Below are 19,013 nucleotides of genomic sequence, written 5' to 3' on the forward strand. Positions count from 1 at the left end.
ACACACACATATATATGTTGCTGTTAAGTACCATAGAGTCGGTTCCGACTCAGTGATCCTGCACAAGATTTCCGAGACTGCAAGTCTTTACAGGAGCAGAAAGCCTCATCTTTCTCCCGTGGAGCAGCTGGTAATTTCGAACTACCGACCTTGAGGTTAGCAGCCTGATTTGTAACCACTATGCTCCAGAGTGGTTCTTTACATATATATATATATATATGTAAAGCATGAATGTTGCTTTAAAGACTTCATAAGAAGTGAGAAAGAGAGAGACAAGGAGAGAAATGTGGCTTCAACAGCAGGCAAGTTTATTGAGAATAAACCTGGGAGGGGGAACTTCAAAGTCAAGAGAGACAGAGAGCCCACCTGTCCCTTACAGACTGGCATATTTAAGGCAGTGCGGTCCCAGGTACCGTAATGGGAGGATCCGGAAGGGTTTTGGCAGGCTTTTAATGAGTGGAGTTATGGAGATGTTTTGGAAACTACTGGGGGAGGGCCTGTTGGTGTAACAAAGACTTTCAGGGGACCGAAGCTTAAGCAGGACTTTATACAGCTCCATTTTGGGGGCAGCTGTAATGGCATTTTGTTGATCAGGAACAGGGTCCTTCAGAATTGGTTCATGTGATTGTGGCACTGGCAAGTCCCAAATCCATAGGTCAGGAGACAGGTGGGAGACTTCTGTGGGCTTACATCCCACAGAATCCCAAGTAGCTAAAGTGAGTTCTGCCAAAGTAGAACTCAGACGACACTCTACGGAATTCCCCTTGCAAAGGACCGATTGATTGTATCACATTTGATAGTCTGTTCTGGAAGGTAATTTGTATTTTATTGCTTTAGATGACATTATTGAAGGTGATTTACCTCACTGCCTTAGATGACATGCAAGATGATTATATTTCATTTTGCATCCCATGACATTATGGAAGGGATTACATTATAATGAATTAGATGACATGGGAGAACAGCAACTAGTTGAGTGTTTGGCCAAACCCACTGGGAGATGTAGCCTAGCCAAGTTGATACCTTAAAGTAACTCTCACACTAGATTTTTGTTATGTTAATCTCTGGACTTTTTCTTTACTTACGTATATGTTTTTTATTAAGAGGGAAAGAGTAGAGATGGGGTTGGGTTCTGCAGAAGCCTGTCTTAACCATCCCAGCCACACTGGTGTTTTCTGAGCTAAACCTGGTAGCCCACCTCATATAGACCTGCTTGCCAAGGGGTGGACAAAAAGTGCCACAGCCTTGGACCAGACCAGAGGGTGAACTTGACACCAATCCCTTCTTCCTGCTACAGATTGAAGTGAAACTCTCTGTCAAGTTCACCAGCCGGGAGTTCAGCTTGAAGAGAATGCCGTCCCGAAAGCAAACAGGGGTCTTCGGGGTCAAGATTGCTGTGGTCACTAAGTGAGTCCCCTGAGGGCACCTGACCTCTCCCAGAGGGTCATTTCTGTGGTTTTTGCCTGAGAGTCTCCCAGGACTCCCTGGTGCTAAGATTTTCCATTCATTGCTAGGCCACCTCTGGAGGCCCCTGCTTCCTGCTGGCAGTGAACAAGAGGCAGAGTTCTTTCCGCCCTTGGGCTTTGTCAGAATCCTGGACTCTAACCCCTGCCCTTTTGTCCTATATCTGCTGCCAGGAGAGGTCTGTTTGTTGGTTTGAGGGCAGTTCTCAGGGCAACGGGCTGCTTCCTCCCAGAATTCATTCATGTCCCTAGAATGGGTAAACTCTGGCTAGGCCTCTGACCCTGCTGGTCATCTGGACACCACCCCCTCCCTGTCACATCTGCTGTGCTCATGGTAGCTCTGGATGTTCTGTCAGCCGACACCCTGGATGAGTGCCCGAACCAATGGCCAAGTTGATGGAGGGTAGCTTGGAAAAGGTTTTTCGTGCTTTGATGAAACTAACTGCCGCTGAGCACCACCGTCTTATATTTTTGAAGTGTCCTTATTCCCAGGTCCTACGTGGAGCTGGAGCCTCTGGGAGGGGTAAACAGTTAGCACGCCTAGGTAACTAACAGAAAGTTTAGAGGTTTGACTCTACCTAGCAGTGCCTTGGAAGGAAGACCTGGCTATCTCCTTCCAAAACACCGGCCATTGCAAACCCTGAGGAGCACAGTTGTGCTCTGACACATGTGGGTTGTCGTGAGTCCATAAAGCTGCTGTGACTACAGTGTGGAAGAGAACAGCACTGCATCACTGGCACTTGGGCGGCCCTGTGGAGCGAACATTCAGTGTGTGTGGCTTACTTCTCAAGCAGGCCTGGTGAGGTACTGCTTCCCAGGATGCTGTGCAGCACCACTGCCCAAGGCCTGGAGACTTTTAACTGCACTTCCCATGGCCGACTTCACTTAGCAAAGCTTCCTGGTCTTCCTCAAAGAGCACATGTAACCCGCAGGGTGTTGGGCTACATGGAGCTCATGGAACAACCGAAAAAAAAATAAACCCACGAGTGGCTGTGGAGTCGATTCCAACTCATGGTGAACCCATGTATGTCAGAGTAGAACAGTACTCCCTGGGATTTTCCAAGGCTGATTTCTTTCTGAAGTAGATCCCTTTAGGTGGACTCTCAGCAGGCAAGTGTGTTCACTCAGGGACTCCAAGTTCTTGGAAAAAGCCTGATGAAACACCACCCAAACAAAACGATCCCCACTGTGGAGGAATTGATTCTGACTCATAGTGATCCCACAGATCAGAGTAGAACAGCCCCATGGGTTTCCAGGACTATAAATCTTCCCAGAAGGAGACAGCCTTATCTTTCTCCCTCGGAGCAACTGTGGGTTTGGTTAGCAGCCAAGTTCCTTTACCACTTCAGCACCAGGCCTCCTTACTGTGCCGCCAAAACTAAAAACCCACTGCTCTTGAATCAATGCCAACTCATAGTGACTCTCGGATAGAACAGAACTGGCCTATGGGGTTTTCAGTGGCTGATTTTTAGAAGCAGATTGCCAGGTCTTTCTTTTGAGGCACCTCTGGGTGGACTGGGACCTCCAGCCTTTTGACTAGCAGATGAGTATGTTAGCGGGGTGCACCATCCAAGTCCCCCAAAAAGAAACCCACCACTATCCAGTCGATTCTGATTCTGAGGCTGTCAGTCTTTACTCAAGCAAACTGCTTCTTCATCTTTCTCCAAAGGAGTGATTAGTGGGTTTGAACCTCTAGTTAGCAGGCTAACCCAGTGTGCCACTAGGAGTCTTTCTTATGTGATTAAAGCAAATCAACCAAACCCATTGCCATGGAGTGGATTCTGACACACAGTGACCCAATTACACGGATTCCAAGCTGTCAATCTTTATGGGAGCAGACAGCCTCTTATTTCTCTCTTGAGCGGTTGGTGGGTTTGGCCTGCTGACCTTTGGGTTAACAATCCAATGCTTAACCCACGGCACCACCAGGCTCAGGACTTGAGAGGATGGGGCAGGAACAGGAAATATGTGAATGCTCAATGCTACAAGGTCTCCATATGTGTGGGGGTTCCCAGCAGATGGATGGGCTGTGGGGCTGCCAGGCACTAAGGACGTTCCCCCGCCCCACAGGAGAGAGAGGTCCAAGGTGCCGTACATCGTGCGTCAGTGTGTAGAGGAGATTGAGCGCCGGGGCATGGAGGAGGTGGGCATCTACCGCGTGTCTGGAGTGGCCACAGACATCCAGGCACTGAAGGTGGCCTTTGACGTCAGTGAGTGTTGGCCCTGGGTGTGCTCGGGATGGTGAGGGTGGCAGGGGCTGAGCCCACTCCTTCACATCAAGATCCTCAGGTCTCACCCATGACCCTCCTTCAGGGTAGAAGCCCAGGGATCAGGGCCATTCTGACCATCTAGCCCTTAGGGGTGAGCCAGGTGCCTGGCAGAGGGCCAGAGAGCCTGCAGCGTCCTGTTGCCCTGATTCCATCTCACTCCCCTGTCCCCTCATCCCATGAAGTACCTGCAACCTCATGTAGACCCCCACGCCCCAGTGCATCTGAAGAGTTTTTACCCCTGAGCTGAAGCCATCTCCAGGATCCTGGCCTCCTAGACCCCCCACACCACCCACTGTGACCACTTGAGTTCAAAGGGAAGGTGCTGGTTTAGACGCTGAAAGGAAACAGATCCTTGCTGTACCTTCCCTTCACCAGGAGACACCAGGGCTGGGGGATGAAGAGGACCCAGCCCAGGCTCAGAACTGAACCGCCTGGGTCCTCGGGAGGAGAGGGTAAATGCTCAAAGGGGAGCAATGAGAGCATGTTGGCATCCTCCCAGATAACAAGGACGTGTCGGTGATTATGAGCGAGATGGACGTCAACGCCATCGCCGGCACACTGAAGCTGTACTTTCGAGAGCTGCCCGAGCCCCTGTTCACTGACGAGTTCTACCCCAACTTCGCCGAGGGCATTGGTGAGCACCCAGAGCAGCTGCCACAAAATTTCCACAAGGGGGCGGCTTTAACAAACCAATGTCTCCTCTCACAGTTTAGGAGGCTAGGAGCTCAATGCAGAGCACGGACTGTTGGGGAAAGCTTTCCCTTTGTTGGCTCTGGGGAGATTCCTGCCCTTGCAGCATCTGTAGACTCAGTACTCCTTGGAGATCTTTATGCATCTTGTCATCATTGGCCCCCTGGCTCTAGGAGCTTCAAGTGCAAGGACACCGGGTCCAAAGGATACATTCCACTCCCGACTCTTCTTTCTTGGTTCCTCTTTCTCTGCTTGTTTCTCTCTTCTTTTATCTCTTGTAGGATAAAAGGTGCTGTAGTCTGCACCCCTGGGGAACTCCTTTACATGGAATTAGTGCTGTGATGGGATTAAGAGTATCACAGACCACCCTTCCTCTTGTTGGTTTATCACATCAGATCACATCATGGGGAATCATCAGTGAACTATCATATTACTTCATTAAAGAACTTCCAAATTGAGAATCATGACCCAGGCAAGCTGACACATATTTTGGGGACACAATTCAATCTATTACACCCTCCCTCCTGTCTGCTGGGCCTGAGCTGCCACTGTCTGAAAAGCTTCTGGAAGGTTTCTGCCATCCTTACAGGTGGGGTAAGGTGGACAGGTGGTGCCCATGTCCACCTGTGGGCTGGGTGCCTTGCCTGGAAGTTGCAATCCTTCCCAAGGCCAAAACTGAATGCAGCTGCTAGGCCACATGATCCTGCAAGTCACACCTCTGCTCCCCAACCTGCAGGTCAACCCTGCCTGACCCCGAGCCATAACACGGACTTCTTTGCCTTGGGACTGCTCTGCCTCCCAGGGGTTCTCAGGGTGCCCAGAGCAGTGAGGGCAACTGGGGGCAGGACTTCACCTGAGATGGAGGCAGAGATTGTTGCTGGCTGTTGTTGAGTCTCCATATTCTTAGGGACCTCTGTCCTGTGCCATCCCCACGATTGGTTATAGACCTAGTCGTCATCTGGAAAAAAACACAAACCAAACTCATTATGTTTGAGTCATTTCCAACTCTCAAAGCAATCTGATAGGGCAGAGGAGAACTGCCCCACAGGGTTTCCAAGGCTGCAAATCTCGATGAGAGCATCCTGCCTTATCTGTCACCACCAACCTTTTGGTTGGCAGCCCAATGCTTAGCCCACAGTGCCACCAAGGGCTCTTAGTCTTTAAGCTCCAGTAAAGCCTGTCTGCATCCTAGCTGCACACAGTCCTCCGTTTACAGATAGGACTGGTGGTGGCTGTTTCTGAGGTACCCTGTCTGGGGATGGAACCCATATCTCCCACAAGGGAGGTGAGCCCTCATTGCCCCCTGGAGGAGGGGGGAGGAAATGACAGGTCAGCCGGGAGTGCTTTCTCATGGCCTGTCCCCTTCAGTTGGTCCCTGGGGTGCTTTGACCCTTTGAGAAGAAAGAGGAAAAGGGGCTTAAGCTGGCACCCACGCCTATGGTGGGCAGCAGTGTCCAGTGGATGAGGGTGACAACGGTGCTGAGCTACCCAGGCCCTCTGGCACAGCATTAAAATGCTCTCAGGGAGGGCGCAGCCTGTTGGTGTGACCCCGCTCTTGTTTCTGCAGCTCTGTCTGACCCTGTGGCAAAGGAGAGCTGCATGTTGAACCTGCTGCTATCTCTCCCCGAGGCCAACCTACTCACCTTCCTCTTCCTTCTGGATCACCTCAAAAGGTAGTTTGCTGATCTCACCTCCATTCATGAGGGGTCCACCCCTGTTTCTGCTGGTTCCTCATGTGCCAGTCCAAGGCCTTTGTTCCCCAGGCTGGCACCATCACCACCACTGCGCCCTGTGGGCCACAGCGGCGCTGGTACACACACACACACACACACACCACCCCTTCCCGCTCTCGGTGGGCCACAGCAGCGAGGTATGTTATATACACACATACTTCAGTGCTTTTCCTCTTCAGTGCTCAGGTCCACCAAGACCCTGGGATCCTCTTTTACATACACATACACACACACATTCACAAACACCCAGGTACTTTTCCGCTTGAGCCCTTGGGTCCACTAGGACCCCAGGATCCTGTTTTAGCACAGCTAGGGCAGTGGCAGCCCTTTCCTGGATGGCCAGCACAGGCACAATGTACCCCAAAGACACTACAGCATCCCATCCCTTAAGAGGGTCATCAGAGGAAACCAACCCCATCTCGAACTCCCTGCAGGGTGGCAGAAAAGGAGACAGTGAACAAGATGTCACTACATAACCTAGCCACTGTCTTTGGCCCCACACTGCTCCGGCCGTCAGAGAAGGAGAGCAAGCTCCCTGCCACACCCGGCCAGCCCATCTCCATGACCGACAGCTGGTCCTTGGAGGTCATGTCTCAGGTACAGTACACCCAGGTACAGAGAGGGACAGGCGTACCCAGGCTGCACGCTACTGGGCTTCTGGGGATTCGGCCCTGCCCCTCACTTCCTGCTGAGAGGGGGCTCAGTCAGCAGCGGTGATGGACTGCCCCCTTGCCGTTGGCCTCACACCCTGAGCTAGACTTTGGTCCCCAGGCCTGGGCAGCTGGGAATACCTCCCTGAGTACTTTCCCCTTCCCCTGGGCAGGTCCAGGTGTTGCTGTACTTCCTGCAACTGGAGGCTATCCCTGCCCCCGACAGCAAGAGACAGAGCGTCCTCTTCTCCACTGAAGTCTAAGGCCACTGACCTCAGCCAAGCAAGCAGCCGACAGCCACCAGGCCCTGCTCACCTCTTCCAGGCAGCAGGCGTCCCCCGAGGCCTCTGGTAGAACACACTATCTGAGGAGCGGGAACTGAACTTTCTCTGGGTGTCATCTGGCCACCCCCAAGAGCCCGGCCATCTGCCCAGAGACAGAAACTCAAAGCAAAATTTGCCCAGAGGACCTGGGCAGATCTGGACTGACCTTCCAACTGTGGTTCTCCATCTGCCCACCAGAGGGCGACCCAAACCAGTGCGTCTCAGTACAGGCCTGGAGGGGGCCTCCCAGCGTCCCTGGTAGTGGTAGTTTTTTGTAAACTTAATTTATCAGAGTTTAAGATTTCTACTGGACTCCTCATCAAGACACAACCTTCCCGGGGACAGGGGAACATGGTCGGACTCCCTCACTCTTGTGTCTTGATTAAATGCTGCTGCTGCTGCTGCTGCTGCTTCAGAACGTGGGGGCTACAGCCCCATCCCTCATGGGTTGGTGGGGAACCCTGGGTTTTCCTGATTTAGATGCTCAACCATGTCCATGACAGGGTTAGAAAGCTCAGTCAACACTGTAGCGCCTGGCCCCTCTTGGTCTTCCTTTTTTTCTTTCTAGAAGGTTTCTTTGCAGAAATGGCTCTCCCTTGCTGTCCAGTGGCTTGCAGGCAGCTTTGTGTGGATTTGGGTGACATTCTTGGACTGGACACTGGGGGTGGGGGGGAGCAGTGATTGCGCACTTTAGGGTCTGTTTTCCAGGGAGGGTGGACCATGTCCCCGGGGCTGACCGCTCAGCCTATACACACTCTCATTCTCACTTCTCTGACTTCCACAAGCCATCGTGCCCCATCCCACACTCCGCTGACCTTCCCCACTCGGATCTCTCCCTGCCCCTGCTCTCTGCCACACACACAACACACAATACACACAACACAGTCTACTTTTGTAAACATCCCTTCTTGGCAGCTGCTTGCTGACAAGCCTGCTTTAAACTTGGGTCCAACAGCCTTTTTGATACTTGAATATTTTTAAGTTTTATACATAGTGTCTAATTTTTTTCCTAACAGATTCAGATTCCTAATAAGATATTAGAATGTACTCATCCGACAGCCTGTGTCCGGACAGCATTTTCGTCTTCCTCTGAGCGGCAGCTCTTTTGTCAGGAGCTTGTCTCTGAAGCTTCCAGAACATTCCGAACGGGCAGGGTTGGGATCAGGCTACTGCAGGGGTGGGGCATCGTCTGACCATCCTGTCTTAGAGGAAGGTGAATTGGAAAGGCTGCTATGTTTTTTGAAAAAACAAATCCAGAAACAGGTTATTTTAAAAAGAAGGGGTGGGAAACATCCTTGGGCTGCTAACCACAAGGTTGACAGTTCAAACACACCAGATGCTCTGCGAGAGGAAGATGAGGCTATCTTCTCCAGTCAAGATGTACAGTCTTAGAAACCCTACACAGAGTTCTATGAGTCAGAATTGACTTGATTGCAGGCGGGGGGTGTTTGGGGACCAAGTCGGCTGTGCCCTGTCCGTTTCTAGATTCAGTGCCCACATTCTGCCCCACCTGTGTCCCAGCTTCCAACCAGACCCCATGCTGGGCTTTATCTGTCCACCCTGCAGTGCTTGGCCAAGACTACTCCAATGTCTCGTGGTTTGCATCTGTCGCAATGAAACTGGAAAGCAATAGATTGATGTCTGTGCCAACCTCCCTTTCCTCTTGCCCCCACTTGTTTCCACTTTTATTTATAGGGGACGTGTATGTTGGGTGATGGAGTGACCGCTGTCTTGTGTCCCTGTTGAAACAACGCCCTCTGCAGGGCCACCATGCAGACTTGCTTTGGATCTCAGCCACCCCTGTGGTCCTTTTGAACTCATGAGCTTGAGGCTCTGCCGGCCATCTCAGAAAAGCCAGGCTGTGTCCCTTCTGTAGTGGGCAGAACAGAGGAAGGTCTGGGCCTGGACACGGCCTTGGCTGATGACCCTCCATCTCAAAGGGGTGCAACCTGTTGGGTCCTCAGGCAGTCTGGCTTCCGACAGGAGGCACTAGTCTTCTAACAGCTGCATTTCTGCTCCACCTGGCACCACCACTGGAGGAATTGCTGCGTGCTCAGAAGTTAAGAAAATGACAACTTCATTAAAGTTACCAGACTGCTTGGCTCAGTGGTTGTTGCTAAATTTAGAAAGTATTCACATGGCGCTGCAGGGCGTAGCCCCTCAGCTGCTGAATGGGGGTCCAGGCTGCATAGGAAAGGGGTTCTAGAGTCTGGACAGGTGGGTTACCTGCATAGAGACACAATAGCAGTAGTCACCTAGCATGTCTAGCTGGGCCAGAGGTGAGCAGACTGTGACTAATTAGTCTCAGCTTGAGGCCCAATACCCAGGGAGATGTAGATACAGGATATCCCCTGAAGAAGGCCTACCCATTTATGGAGAGCTGCTCTGGGGTGGGGGCAGGCCTTGGAACACAGCTGCTACTGTGAAGGACAGAGCCACAGGGAACCAGTTCACATCCAGGGCAATGAGGCATTTCTGAGGGGTGTCCTCATTGTCTAGCCAGCTATTCAACCCAGGTGAAGTGTACTTAGAGGGCTGCTTCTCTGGAGGCAAGAGTGTAACTCTGGAGGCCTATCCCCAAGCCCCCTGTGTGGGGGAGCCACCTTTGTTGTTTCCCGGGAGGATAGAAGGATGGAGTGCCCTGGGAAAAGGCGGAGACAGAGGGCAGTTGCAGAGCAGGAGGTCCTATGGGAGCACCTCCGCCCTTGGTTTATGAACACTGGGACCTGCCTGCCTTAGATAAGCTGCTGTAAGTCCTGCTGACACTGACGATGCTGAGGAGGACAGGGCTGCCCTTGGCCTGGCCTCTCTTCAGGGCCCCTGAATGGTCAGCTCACTCTCCCTACCTCCCTGGTTCTGTTTGAAAAACTGTTAAACACATACAATGCTTTTGTCTCTTACACACTCAAAGGACACAAATCCCGCTGCTGGTGAGTTAATTCCTACTCACAGTGAACCTATAGGAATGCACAGAACTGTCCCATAGTAGTTCTGAGGCTGTCAATCTCTGCAAGAGCAGAGAGCCTCATCTTTCCCCATGCACACAGCAGCTGGTGAGTTTGAACTACCAACCCTGTGGTTAGCAGCCCAATGCTTAACCCATTGTACTACTGTTGTTAAGTGCCATCAAGTCAGTTCCAACCCATAGTGACCCTGTATAGGGTTTCTGTGGAGTGAACTTTTTTCTCTTCTAAGGGTTTGATGTTTAAGGCAAAAGTTCTGGGACATTCCTGAGTACCATGCGGTGTCTAGCTGAGCCTAGGCCAGTGGTCCTCTCAAGACTGCTCTTGACTCCAAGGTGTTAAGAGACTTGACGCAGTCTTGACCTGGTAAATGGGGAAACCAGCGCTTAAGGTGTCTCATCCCACCTCCATCATTCATGACTGTTAAACAGCAGAGGGTACAGTACGTGTCCTGATGGCAGCCCAGCCTGGCTTCCTTTCTGCCTGCGCTGGACAGGGCCTGCTTGTGTGGCATGTGGACAGGGATATGCCCCCAGTGGCCTTAAAGTGAAACATTTACAGGATTAACATCAGCACCACAACAGCTCTGGGAGCATGAACATGAAGTGTGAGGATGACACTTAGCTCTTGAGTAGGTCCAGGTGGTCAGAGCTTTGCCTCCCACAGGCCAGTAGGGACTACAGCAGAGACAGCTGAAGTCGAAGCCAAAGCACGTGTGTAGGAGGTGGCCCCCATTGTGTCTCTTCAAGGTGTGCACATTGGAGAGACTGCAGCTATGGGGACTTGAGGCTGGGCATTAAGCTAACCAGACCCCGTGAGCCAGGTCTCCCTCTAGCATGGGAGTTGTAGAGTCCTCAGTCATGGCATCCTCTCTGTGGGCAGTACTGGTCAGGGCCAAAGGGAAACCCCACCCCCAGTAGTGTCCAGCCACTTTGCCGACACTGCGGAAGTCCTTGGGTAGTACGAATGATAAACACGGTCAGTACTAACAGAAGGGTTGGAGATTGAAGTCCACCAAGAGGGACCTGGGAAGAAATGTCTGATAAATCGAAAAAATCAGCCATCAAAGACCTATGAAGCCCACTACTGTGCTGACACACATGAGTTCGTAATGAATCTGAGATGATGAGGTATTGTTAAGTACCGTGGAGTCGGTTCTGACTCATAGCAACCCTGTTCAGGGTTTCCAAGGCTGTGAATCTTAACGGGAGCAGAAAGCCTCATCGTTCCCCGCGGAACAGCTGGTAGTTTCAAACTGCTGACCTTGAGGTTAGCAGTCTGATTTGTAACCACTACGCTACCAGGGCTCCTTGATGTAATTATTATCCATCTCTATAACTCCCTGCTATCCTTCTCCATGCCTCCCTAGTATCCACCTCCATACCTCCCTGCTATCCACCTCCATACCTCCCTACTATCCATCTTCATACCTCCCTGCTATACATCTATATACCTCCCTACTATCCATTTCCATACCTTCCTACTATCCATCTTCATACCTCCCTGCTATATACATCTATATACCTCCCTACTATCCATTTCCATACCTTCCTACTATCCATCTTCATACCTCCCTATAATCCATCTCCATACCTCCCTGCTACCCATCTATATACCTCTTTACTATCCACCTATACGGAGTTCTGGTGTGGCACTGTGGGATAATGCACTGGACTGCAAGGTCAGTTTGAACTGCAAGCTCAGTGATTGAAACTCACCAGTCACTTCTCAGAATCTGTAGATTGAGTTGCTATGAAGTTGGCACCAACTCAGCAGCATTTAACAACAATGACAACTATCCATCTATATATACCTCCCTACTATCCATCTCCTCGGAAACCCTATCCAGGGTTGCTATGGGTTGGAACCAACTCGATGGCACTTAACAACAACAACTATCCATCTACATACCTATTAGGAGTCATCATGGTACTGTGGGTTATGAATTGGGTTGCTAACCACAAGGTTGACAATTTGAATCCACCAGAGAAAGAGGAGACTACCTGCTTCTATAAAGATTTATAGCCTTGGAAACTATGGAACAGTCTGCTCTGTCCTGTGGAGGAACTATAGGGGCATCGTGAGCCAGAATCGACTTGAGAGCAGTGAGTTTGGGATATTTGCTTTATGACACCCTTTAAACCCTATGCAATAGTTGTACTCTGAATTGACTCGATGTCAGGAGGTGTTTTTTTTTTTCCTTTTTCTTTTTTTTTTTTTGGTATCTTTAAAGAAAGACTTATTTCCACAAACATGGTCACATTCACAGGTACAGGTGTTAAGACTGCAGCATACAATGGGTCTTCATTATCTTTTCATTCCCCCTTTTCACAGCTTTTTGAAGCCCCCTTGTATCTTCCTTGTATCTTTTGAGGAACACAAAGCCCCAAGCCAAGGAAAGCTAAGAGTTGCAGGCAGCCCCCAGGAGGACTAACTGTAATGATGTGTCGATGTGGGATTTCTGGTGTCCTGATCTGTGGGACAACACATTTCCATTGTTTTAAGCCACCCAAACAGTGGCTGTCAAGTCAACTACCATGGAGTATTCAGTGGCTGTTACTTCAGAAACATCACCAGGCTTTCCTTCCAAGGTGGCTGTGGTTTTGTGCTGTGGAACCGGTTCCGACTCACAGTGACCCTGGACAGGGTTTCCCGAGGCTGTAAATCTTTACGGGAGCAGAAAGCCTCATCTTTCTCTCGCAGAACAGCTGGTAGTTTCGAACTGCTGGTAGTTTCGAACTGCTGACCGTGAAATAAGCAGCCTGATTCGTAACCACTATGCTACCAGAGCTCCTTGTAAATCCAAACCTTCAACCTCTAGTTAGCCTCCAAGAACTTAACCATTTGCACCACCCAGGTGGCACTCATTTGCTCCAGCAGCTGCAGGAAACTAACGCAGCCCCAAGCTATGAGGTCGAGGAACCATGGCCACGTCCCTGTTCTCTCAGGTGTTCCCACTTCCAAATAAATCCGGTTCAGGACAGCACCCTGCTGGGGGTTAGGGAGCAGGCACAGATTACTACCACAAGGTGGGGGGCATACAGGAGGGCTCCCCCAGCCCAGCTACTCCTGCCACCATCCTGACTATGTACTTCTCTCCTGTCCCCTGTGCACCTCCACCCCATGACTGTCCACACACTCCTCAGCCCTTGCCCCACCTAAGTCCCATGCACACACACAGCTCGCTTGGCACTCTGGAAAGCAGGAAAAAGAAGACACAGTTTTCCCAGCTCCTCCAACCACTCCAGCTGCAGACCATACATCTCCCCATCCCTGGGAGGTTGCCCTTCTCTGCCTGCTATTTTTATGTCCAGGCCTTTCTTCCTAGTCCTAATCTGGAAGCTCCACAGAGACCTGTTAAAGATTGTGTACTCCAAAAACTATGTGTTTAAATCCTAGCCCCTAACTGCTAACCTCAGGGTTGGCAGTTCAAACCCATCAGCCACTCCTGGAAAACCCTATACAGGATTGCTATAACTGGGAACTTATTTGATGACATTTAACAACAACAACATCATACCTATGGAAATAGGAGACATGATGGCATTGTGGGTTTAGCATAGGGCTGCTAACCATAAGGTCAGCGTTTCAAATTAACCTGTCATTCCTCAGGAGAAAGATGAGACTGTTCCTGCAAAGATTTACAGTTTCAGAAACTCTATATAGGGTCACAGTGATTTGGAATTGACTCAATAGCAGTGTGTTTGTGTTTGGTTTGGGCTTTATTTCTATGAAAGACTTAGATGCACCTGCCCCAAGCCATGATATTTCCTATTGCTTCTAAGTGAGAAAATGCTGGACAATGAATAAGGAAGGCTGAAGAAGTGATACCTTTGAATTATGGTGTTGGTGAAGAATAATGGATATACCATGGACTGCCAGAACAGTCAAAATGTTCCTTAGAAGTGAGGATAGCAAGACTTCATCTCACTTACTTTGGACATGTCATTAGGAGGGACCAGTCACTGGAAAAGGACATCACACTTGATAAAGCAGCCAGAGGTTCAGCAAGAAAGAGGAAGGTGCTCAAAGAGATGAATTGATACAATGGCTGCAACAATGGGCTCAGACAGTAATGATGAGGAGGATGGTGCAGGAGTGGGCAGAGTTATTGTATTGTACACTGGGTCCCTACAAGTTGGAATTGACTCCACGGCACCTAACAACACCAACACATCTATGGTTATAATCCTATTTGGGAATGAGTTGTCTTTGCTATGTTAATTTGACAGTCTTAGTGTGGGATGTGTCTTCAGTCCATCTCATCTGAGATATAAACAACCAAGTGAGCAAGCAGAGATGGGAAACTGAGATGCCAAGCCATGTGGAGCAGAGGCTCAGACCAGACAAGGACTTCCTCCAGAGTCTACACAGAAAGTTTTCCCCTGGAGACAGCACCTGAATTTGGACTTTCAGCTTCCTAAACTGTGAAAAAAGATCTTTGTTTGACAAACCCACCCACTTGTGGTATTTAGCATTATTGTTGTTGTTATGTGCCATGGAGTTGGTTCCGACTCATAGCAACCCTGTACAGGGTTTCCAAGGCTGTAAATCTTTATGGGAGCAGAATGCCTCATCTTTCTCCTGTGGAACAGCTGGTAGTTTCGAACTGCTGACCTTGCGGTTTGCAGCCCGATTCATAAACACTACACTACCAGAGCTCCTTAGTATTTAGCATTTTAGATAGTAGCATTAGAGAACTAACCCTGTCTACTATGGGTGACCTTGCTGATATGTGACATATTGGTGTCATAGCTCCCAGAATCAGTGACAGACAATCTCCACAGTATGACCAACTAACAGACAAATGGTGGCAATGACCACAGCAGTGGGCTCAGACACACCAACAATCATGAAAGCGGCACAGGACCGGGCCACACTACCTTCTGCACATGAAGTCGCCGTGAGTCATGGCTGTGCTGTGGGTTAATACGCTGGACAGCAAAGTCGGTTTGAACGAGTGGTTCATATACAAGGTCGCTAAGGGTCGGAATCGACTCAATGATGCTTAACAACAACAACAACAGCAATAACAGCACAGTGCTGTGTGCAAAGTGCTTAAAGGGGAGCCTGGTGAGCAGGGGGGCGTTGGGCAAGGTGGACACCTACCTGTGACTTTGTTCCCCTGGTGGCACTGTGGGCTAAGTATTGGGCTGTGTACCACAAGTAAGGTGTTCAAACCCAACTGCTTCAAAGGAGAAAGATGAGCCTGTCTGCTCCTGTAAAGAGTTATAACACCTCAGAAACCTCAGGGAATTCTACTCTGTACTCTAGGGCCACAATGAATTGGAATTGACTTGATTAGGTTTTGTTTTGCTTGTTTTTTGGTTTGGTTGACATATTCCCATTTTACATGGAAGAAATGAGGGCACAGACAGGTGGGGAGGAGCCACAGGTGTGCTACTCTGGCTTGTTATTCCTTTCCTCTCACTGGCCTCAGTTTCCCTTATGGTGTCATGGGGGTGAGGTCTGAGGCCCGAGGTAGTCTGTGAGGAAGGAAGGGCACCATCCCATTTCTTTCGGGTAGCCTGACCAGATGGCCCCTCTCTGAAAACACGCCCTTGCTTGGCTCACAGTTACACATTCCTCAGTACCCAGAGCATTTCTGGCCCAAGGGAGGTGTGCCAAGAATCTCAAGTTCATGTCCTGGGGATTGCAAACTGCTGGGGACAGTTGTTTTCTGATGGGAATTGGGTGTTGGCTCCCCCAGCTGTGGGCAGGATGGGCGAAGGGTGGTAGTGACTGCAGTGGATATCAGGCTGCGGGTGTTCAGAGGTACATTGCTCAACTGCAGGGTAGCAAGGGACAGGTTCTGGTCCCAGGGTCCTGAGCTACAGAGTGTGGCCTGTCTCCACAGAGGCGGAGCTAAAGTAGGGCAGATGTGGCATGTGCCCTGGGAGCCACTGAACTGTGTCTTCACCATAGCAGTTTCCATCACCAGCTGTGAGAGATCATGCAGCAAGTTAATATGAATTCTTTCAGATCTGAGCGCCTCCATGGGTCAAGGGGGTTAAGCGTTGGGCTGCTAATCAAAGGTCACTCACCAGCTGCTCAGTCAGAGCAGGCTGTCTGCTTTTGGAAACCCTATGGAGCAGTTCTACTCTGGCCTGTGTTGTAGTTGGTAAGTGTCGTCAAGTCACTTCCAACTCATGAGAACCCAGTATAGGGTTTCTGAAACTGTAAATCTTTGCAGAAGCAGAAAGTCTCATCTTCTCAAACCATTGACTTTGTGGTTTGAAGGCCAGTGTTTATCCTGTAGAGCTACCATGCTCCACTCTGCTCTACAGAGTCACTGTAAAGCAGGATTGACTCAGTGGTAGTGGGTATGGCTCAAGACAGACTGTGTTTTTGCCTTTACAAGAGAAAATATTATTGTGTAATATTTACCTTAATAGTTTCAGAAAGAGGAACAGATTAGTTCAGTCCAACATGATTGGTAATTAGCAAAAATCTACTGAAGTAACTGTTCTGATTGCTAAGGATTTAATTTGGATGCTTTTAATACTTAGACATCTAACACTTCAAACATAATCCAGAATGAACACATGCATCATCTCCTTCCTTGCCACTTCAATACCCACCTACCTCACTCACTTCAATGTAGAAGTGTCTTCATTAAGTATGATTCCCAAAGAAACAGCTTCCCTGGGAGCAGAGCCATGAGCACAATGCACAGAAATAAAAAGTCCAAATAAAATTCTGTGTGATAATTTAATAGGTCTATGTCAAGAGGGGTCTGGAGTGAAAACTGAAAACGGCCAGCTATTTATAAGATACACAAACAGGAATAGTTCACCTAACCCAGCACTGGCCCTCAGAAGCCAAAAGTGTTCTCTACACTATAGGCCACATCCAAAAATCCATCTTCATCTTTTTCCTTCTTGTAAAGCTGTCCCATAGTGAAGCTGGACTGTGGGACTGCCTTATCCACAAAGAGGAAGATCGCCTTTTCAGAAGGAACCTGGATCCTTCTCCTGATGATCCACATGAACTGACCCACAGTGATGTCAGATGGAACCAGGTACTTCTGCTTGTCAATGTCAACAATTTGAGAGCCGGAGATGTTTTCCACAATCACTGGAACCCGGTCTGGATATTTCATGTGGATTTTCACGGATTCCACGCCTGTGTTCCAATCAGTGGTCCTCCTTGAACATCCATTTCATGGCAGCAGTGAGGAGGGGATGAAGATGGCTCTCTGAGCCGAGTTGTTCACTGGACCAACCACAACCACAACGAAGGTGGCAGCTGCTGGGACTGTGTGATTTTTGTCTGCTAAGTGTAGAAAGAAAAGTCATTACAGTGACTTGGTGCCCATCAGAGATCAACTTTCATCAGTGACAGTAAGGAGGGTACAGTGCAGTTTTCATTTTCAGGTGTGAAGTCAAAAATGAACAAGCTTCAGTCATATTGCTGAACTGATATGAAGGTCAAAATATCTAAAAGATGGATGTCAGATGTTTGAACAAGGGTACAATTTCAGTGCTTGCTATAGGCACTGTTTTCCATAAATGCACCTTTAGGTCTCCTTGGTGACCAGGCTGTGGCATGGAGGGCTAACAGGGCTCCCAGCCATGAAAGGAGGTTGTGGTAGAGGAGAATGGGTCCAGGAGAGGCTCTCTGGCCTGACGGGGCAGCTCCCACACAGGACACCTGTCACCTGCTTTTCTGGGTTTTGTACATACCAGGTCCCCTTGGCTCATGACCATTAGCTATCCCAATAGCCTGCTCTGTGTCCCTCTAGTCCTGAGGAGCTGAGGAGGGTGAGAAGACATGGGGATCAAGCTGGGAATGAGTCCACTGTGGAGGCATGGACGCCAGACAGTTCTGTGTCCCACCATCTTCTGTGACCTCAGCCTGCCTCTGGGCTGCTAAGACTGCTGGCCTCCCTGTCCTGGGCATGCTTGTCCTCCTAAAGATCTTGTAGCAGATTACTTGTCTACCCTCATCTGCAGTGCCTCCCACTGTCCTCACCATAGATTCCAGTTCCAAGGCCTGGTGTTCAGGTTCTCTGTATGCTTGCCACTGTGCCCAACCAAACTCCTTGCCTTTAACCTTTCTCCCTGGTTACACACTTTTTACTTCCACTTCTTTCTCTCTGATTTTGATTGTACCTGATGGAAGGAGCCTTGGTGGTACAGTGGGTTAAGCATGGGTGGCTAACCATGAGGTTAGCAATTCAAACCCTTGGGAGAAAGATGAGGTTGTCTGTTCACACAGAGCTTGACAGCCTCAGAAACCCTATACAAGATTGCTAGAGTTAGAATAGACTTTTTTCTTCTTCTTCTTCAAATTTTTATTGTGAATTCTGTGATAGTTTACATGGGAGAACATCAGTTTTACCCTCATAATTTCATTGCAATGATTACAATCTCCTCCATGCATCATCATTCAACAGTATTTGCTTCTGTTTTGTTTGGGGGTCAGGAAGGGATGTACACAAAAACACTCAGGAATACATAATCATTTAAAAAACCAAAGGGCACACTCTGCACAAATGTGCCCTCCAGCACAAAGCCTTTATCTTTCCGTGTGTCCAGAGTCCTCAGCTACTATCTCACTCTCTCTCTCTCCATGTCCTCATCTCTGGTGTCACTGCTTCTCTGGATAGGGTCTCACATTCCACTCATGCTCGTCTCCATTGATGGTCCTAGGGTCCTCTCTGTTCCTGGGCTGTAAGATTAGCTACTCCCCACTCTTTGTTACAAAACTTCTACCTTTACAGTTGTGACAGTCACAATTAGTCACGATAACAATTACTCACTATTGAATCATAATCTTATCTCCATCTCATTTCACCAGACCCGTCTAGACAAGATGAAAACTATTCAGTGGGGATTCTACCTTCCCCTGCACACTCTGAAACTCAGCTCCCTCTTGAAAACATGTAAGCCAGTCACATCATGCCTGTATAGCCCCCC

The 19,013-nt window shown here is 49.4% G+C and overlaps 1 protein-coding gene and 1 pseudogene across 2 annotated transcripts in view; one reads left to right on the plus strand and one right to left on the minus strand.

Moving 5' to 3' along the window:
- Positions 1-7,069, plus strand: part of BCR (breakpoint cluster region) — a 135,190-nt gene extending 128,121 nt beyond the window's left edge. For both annotated transcript variants that reach the window (XM_006874921.1, XM_006874922.1), the window contains 6 exons: positions 1,298-1,407; positions 3,534-3,673; positions 4,233-4,367; positions 5,991-6,096; positions 6,591-6,753; positions 6,980-7,069. In XM_006874921.1, coding sequence (XP_006874983.1) covers positions 1,298-1,407; positions 3,534-3,673; positions 4,233-4,367; positions 5,991-6,096; positions 6,591-6,753; positions 6,980-7,069 — 744 coding nt within the window. The remainder of the gene's footprint in view (positions 1-1,297; positions 1,408-3,533; positions 3,674-4,232; positions 4,368-5,990; positions 6,097-6,590; positions 6,754-6,979) is intronic.
- A 9,837-nt stretch (positions 7,070-16,906) lies between these two features.
- LOC102816068 lies at positions 16,907-17,258 on the minus strand (annotated as a pseudogene).
- Positions 17,259-19,013: the final 1,755 nt, after the last annotated feature.

This window comes from Chrysochloris asiatica, unplaced genomic scaffold (assembly GCF_000296735.1).
Source record: "Chrysochloris asiatica unplaced genomic scaffold, ChrAsi1.0 scaffold00306, whole genome shotgun sequence".
NCBI classification, from domain to species: domain Eukaryota; kingdom Metazoa; phylum Chordata; class Mammalia; order Afrosoricida; family Chrysochloridae; genus Chrysochloris; species Chrysochloris asiatica.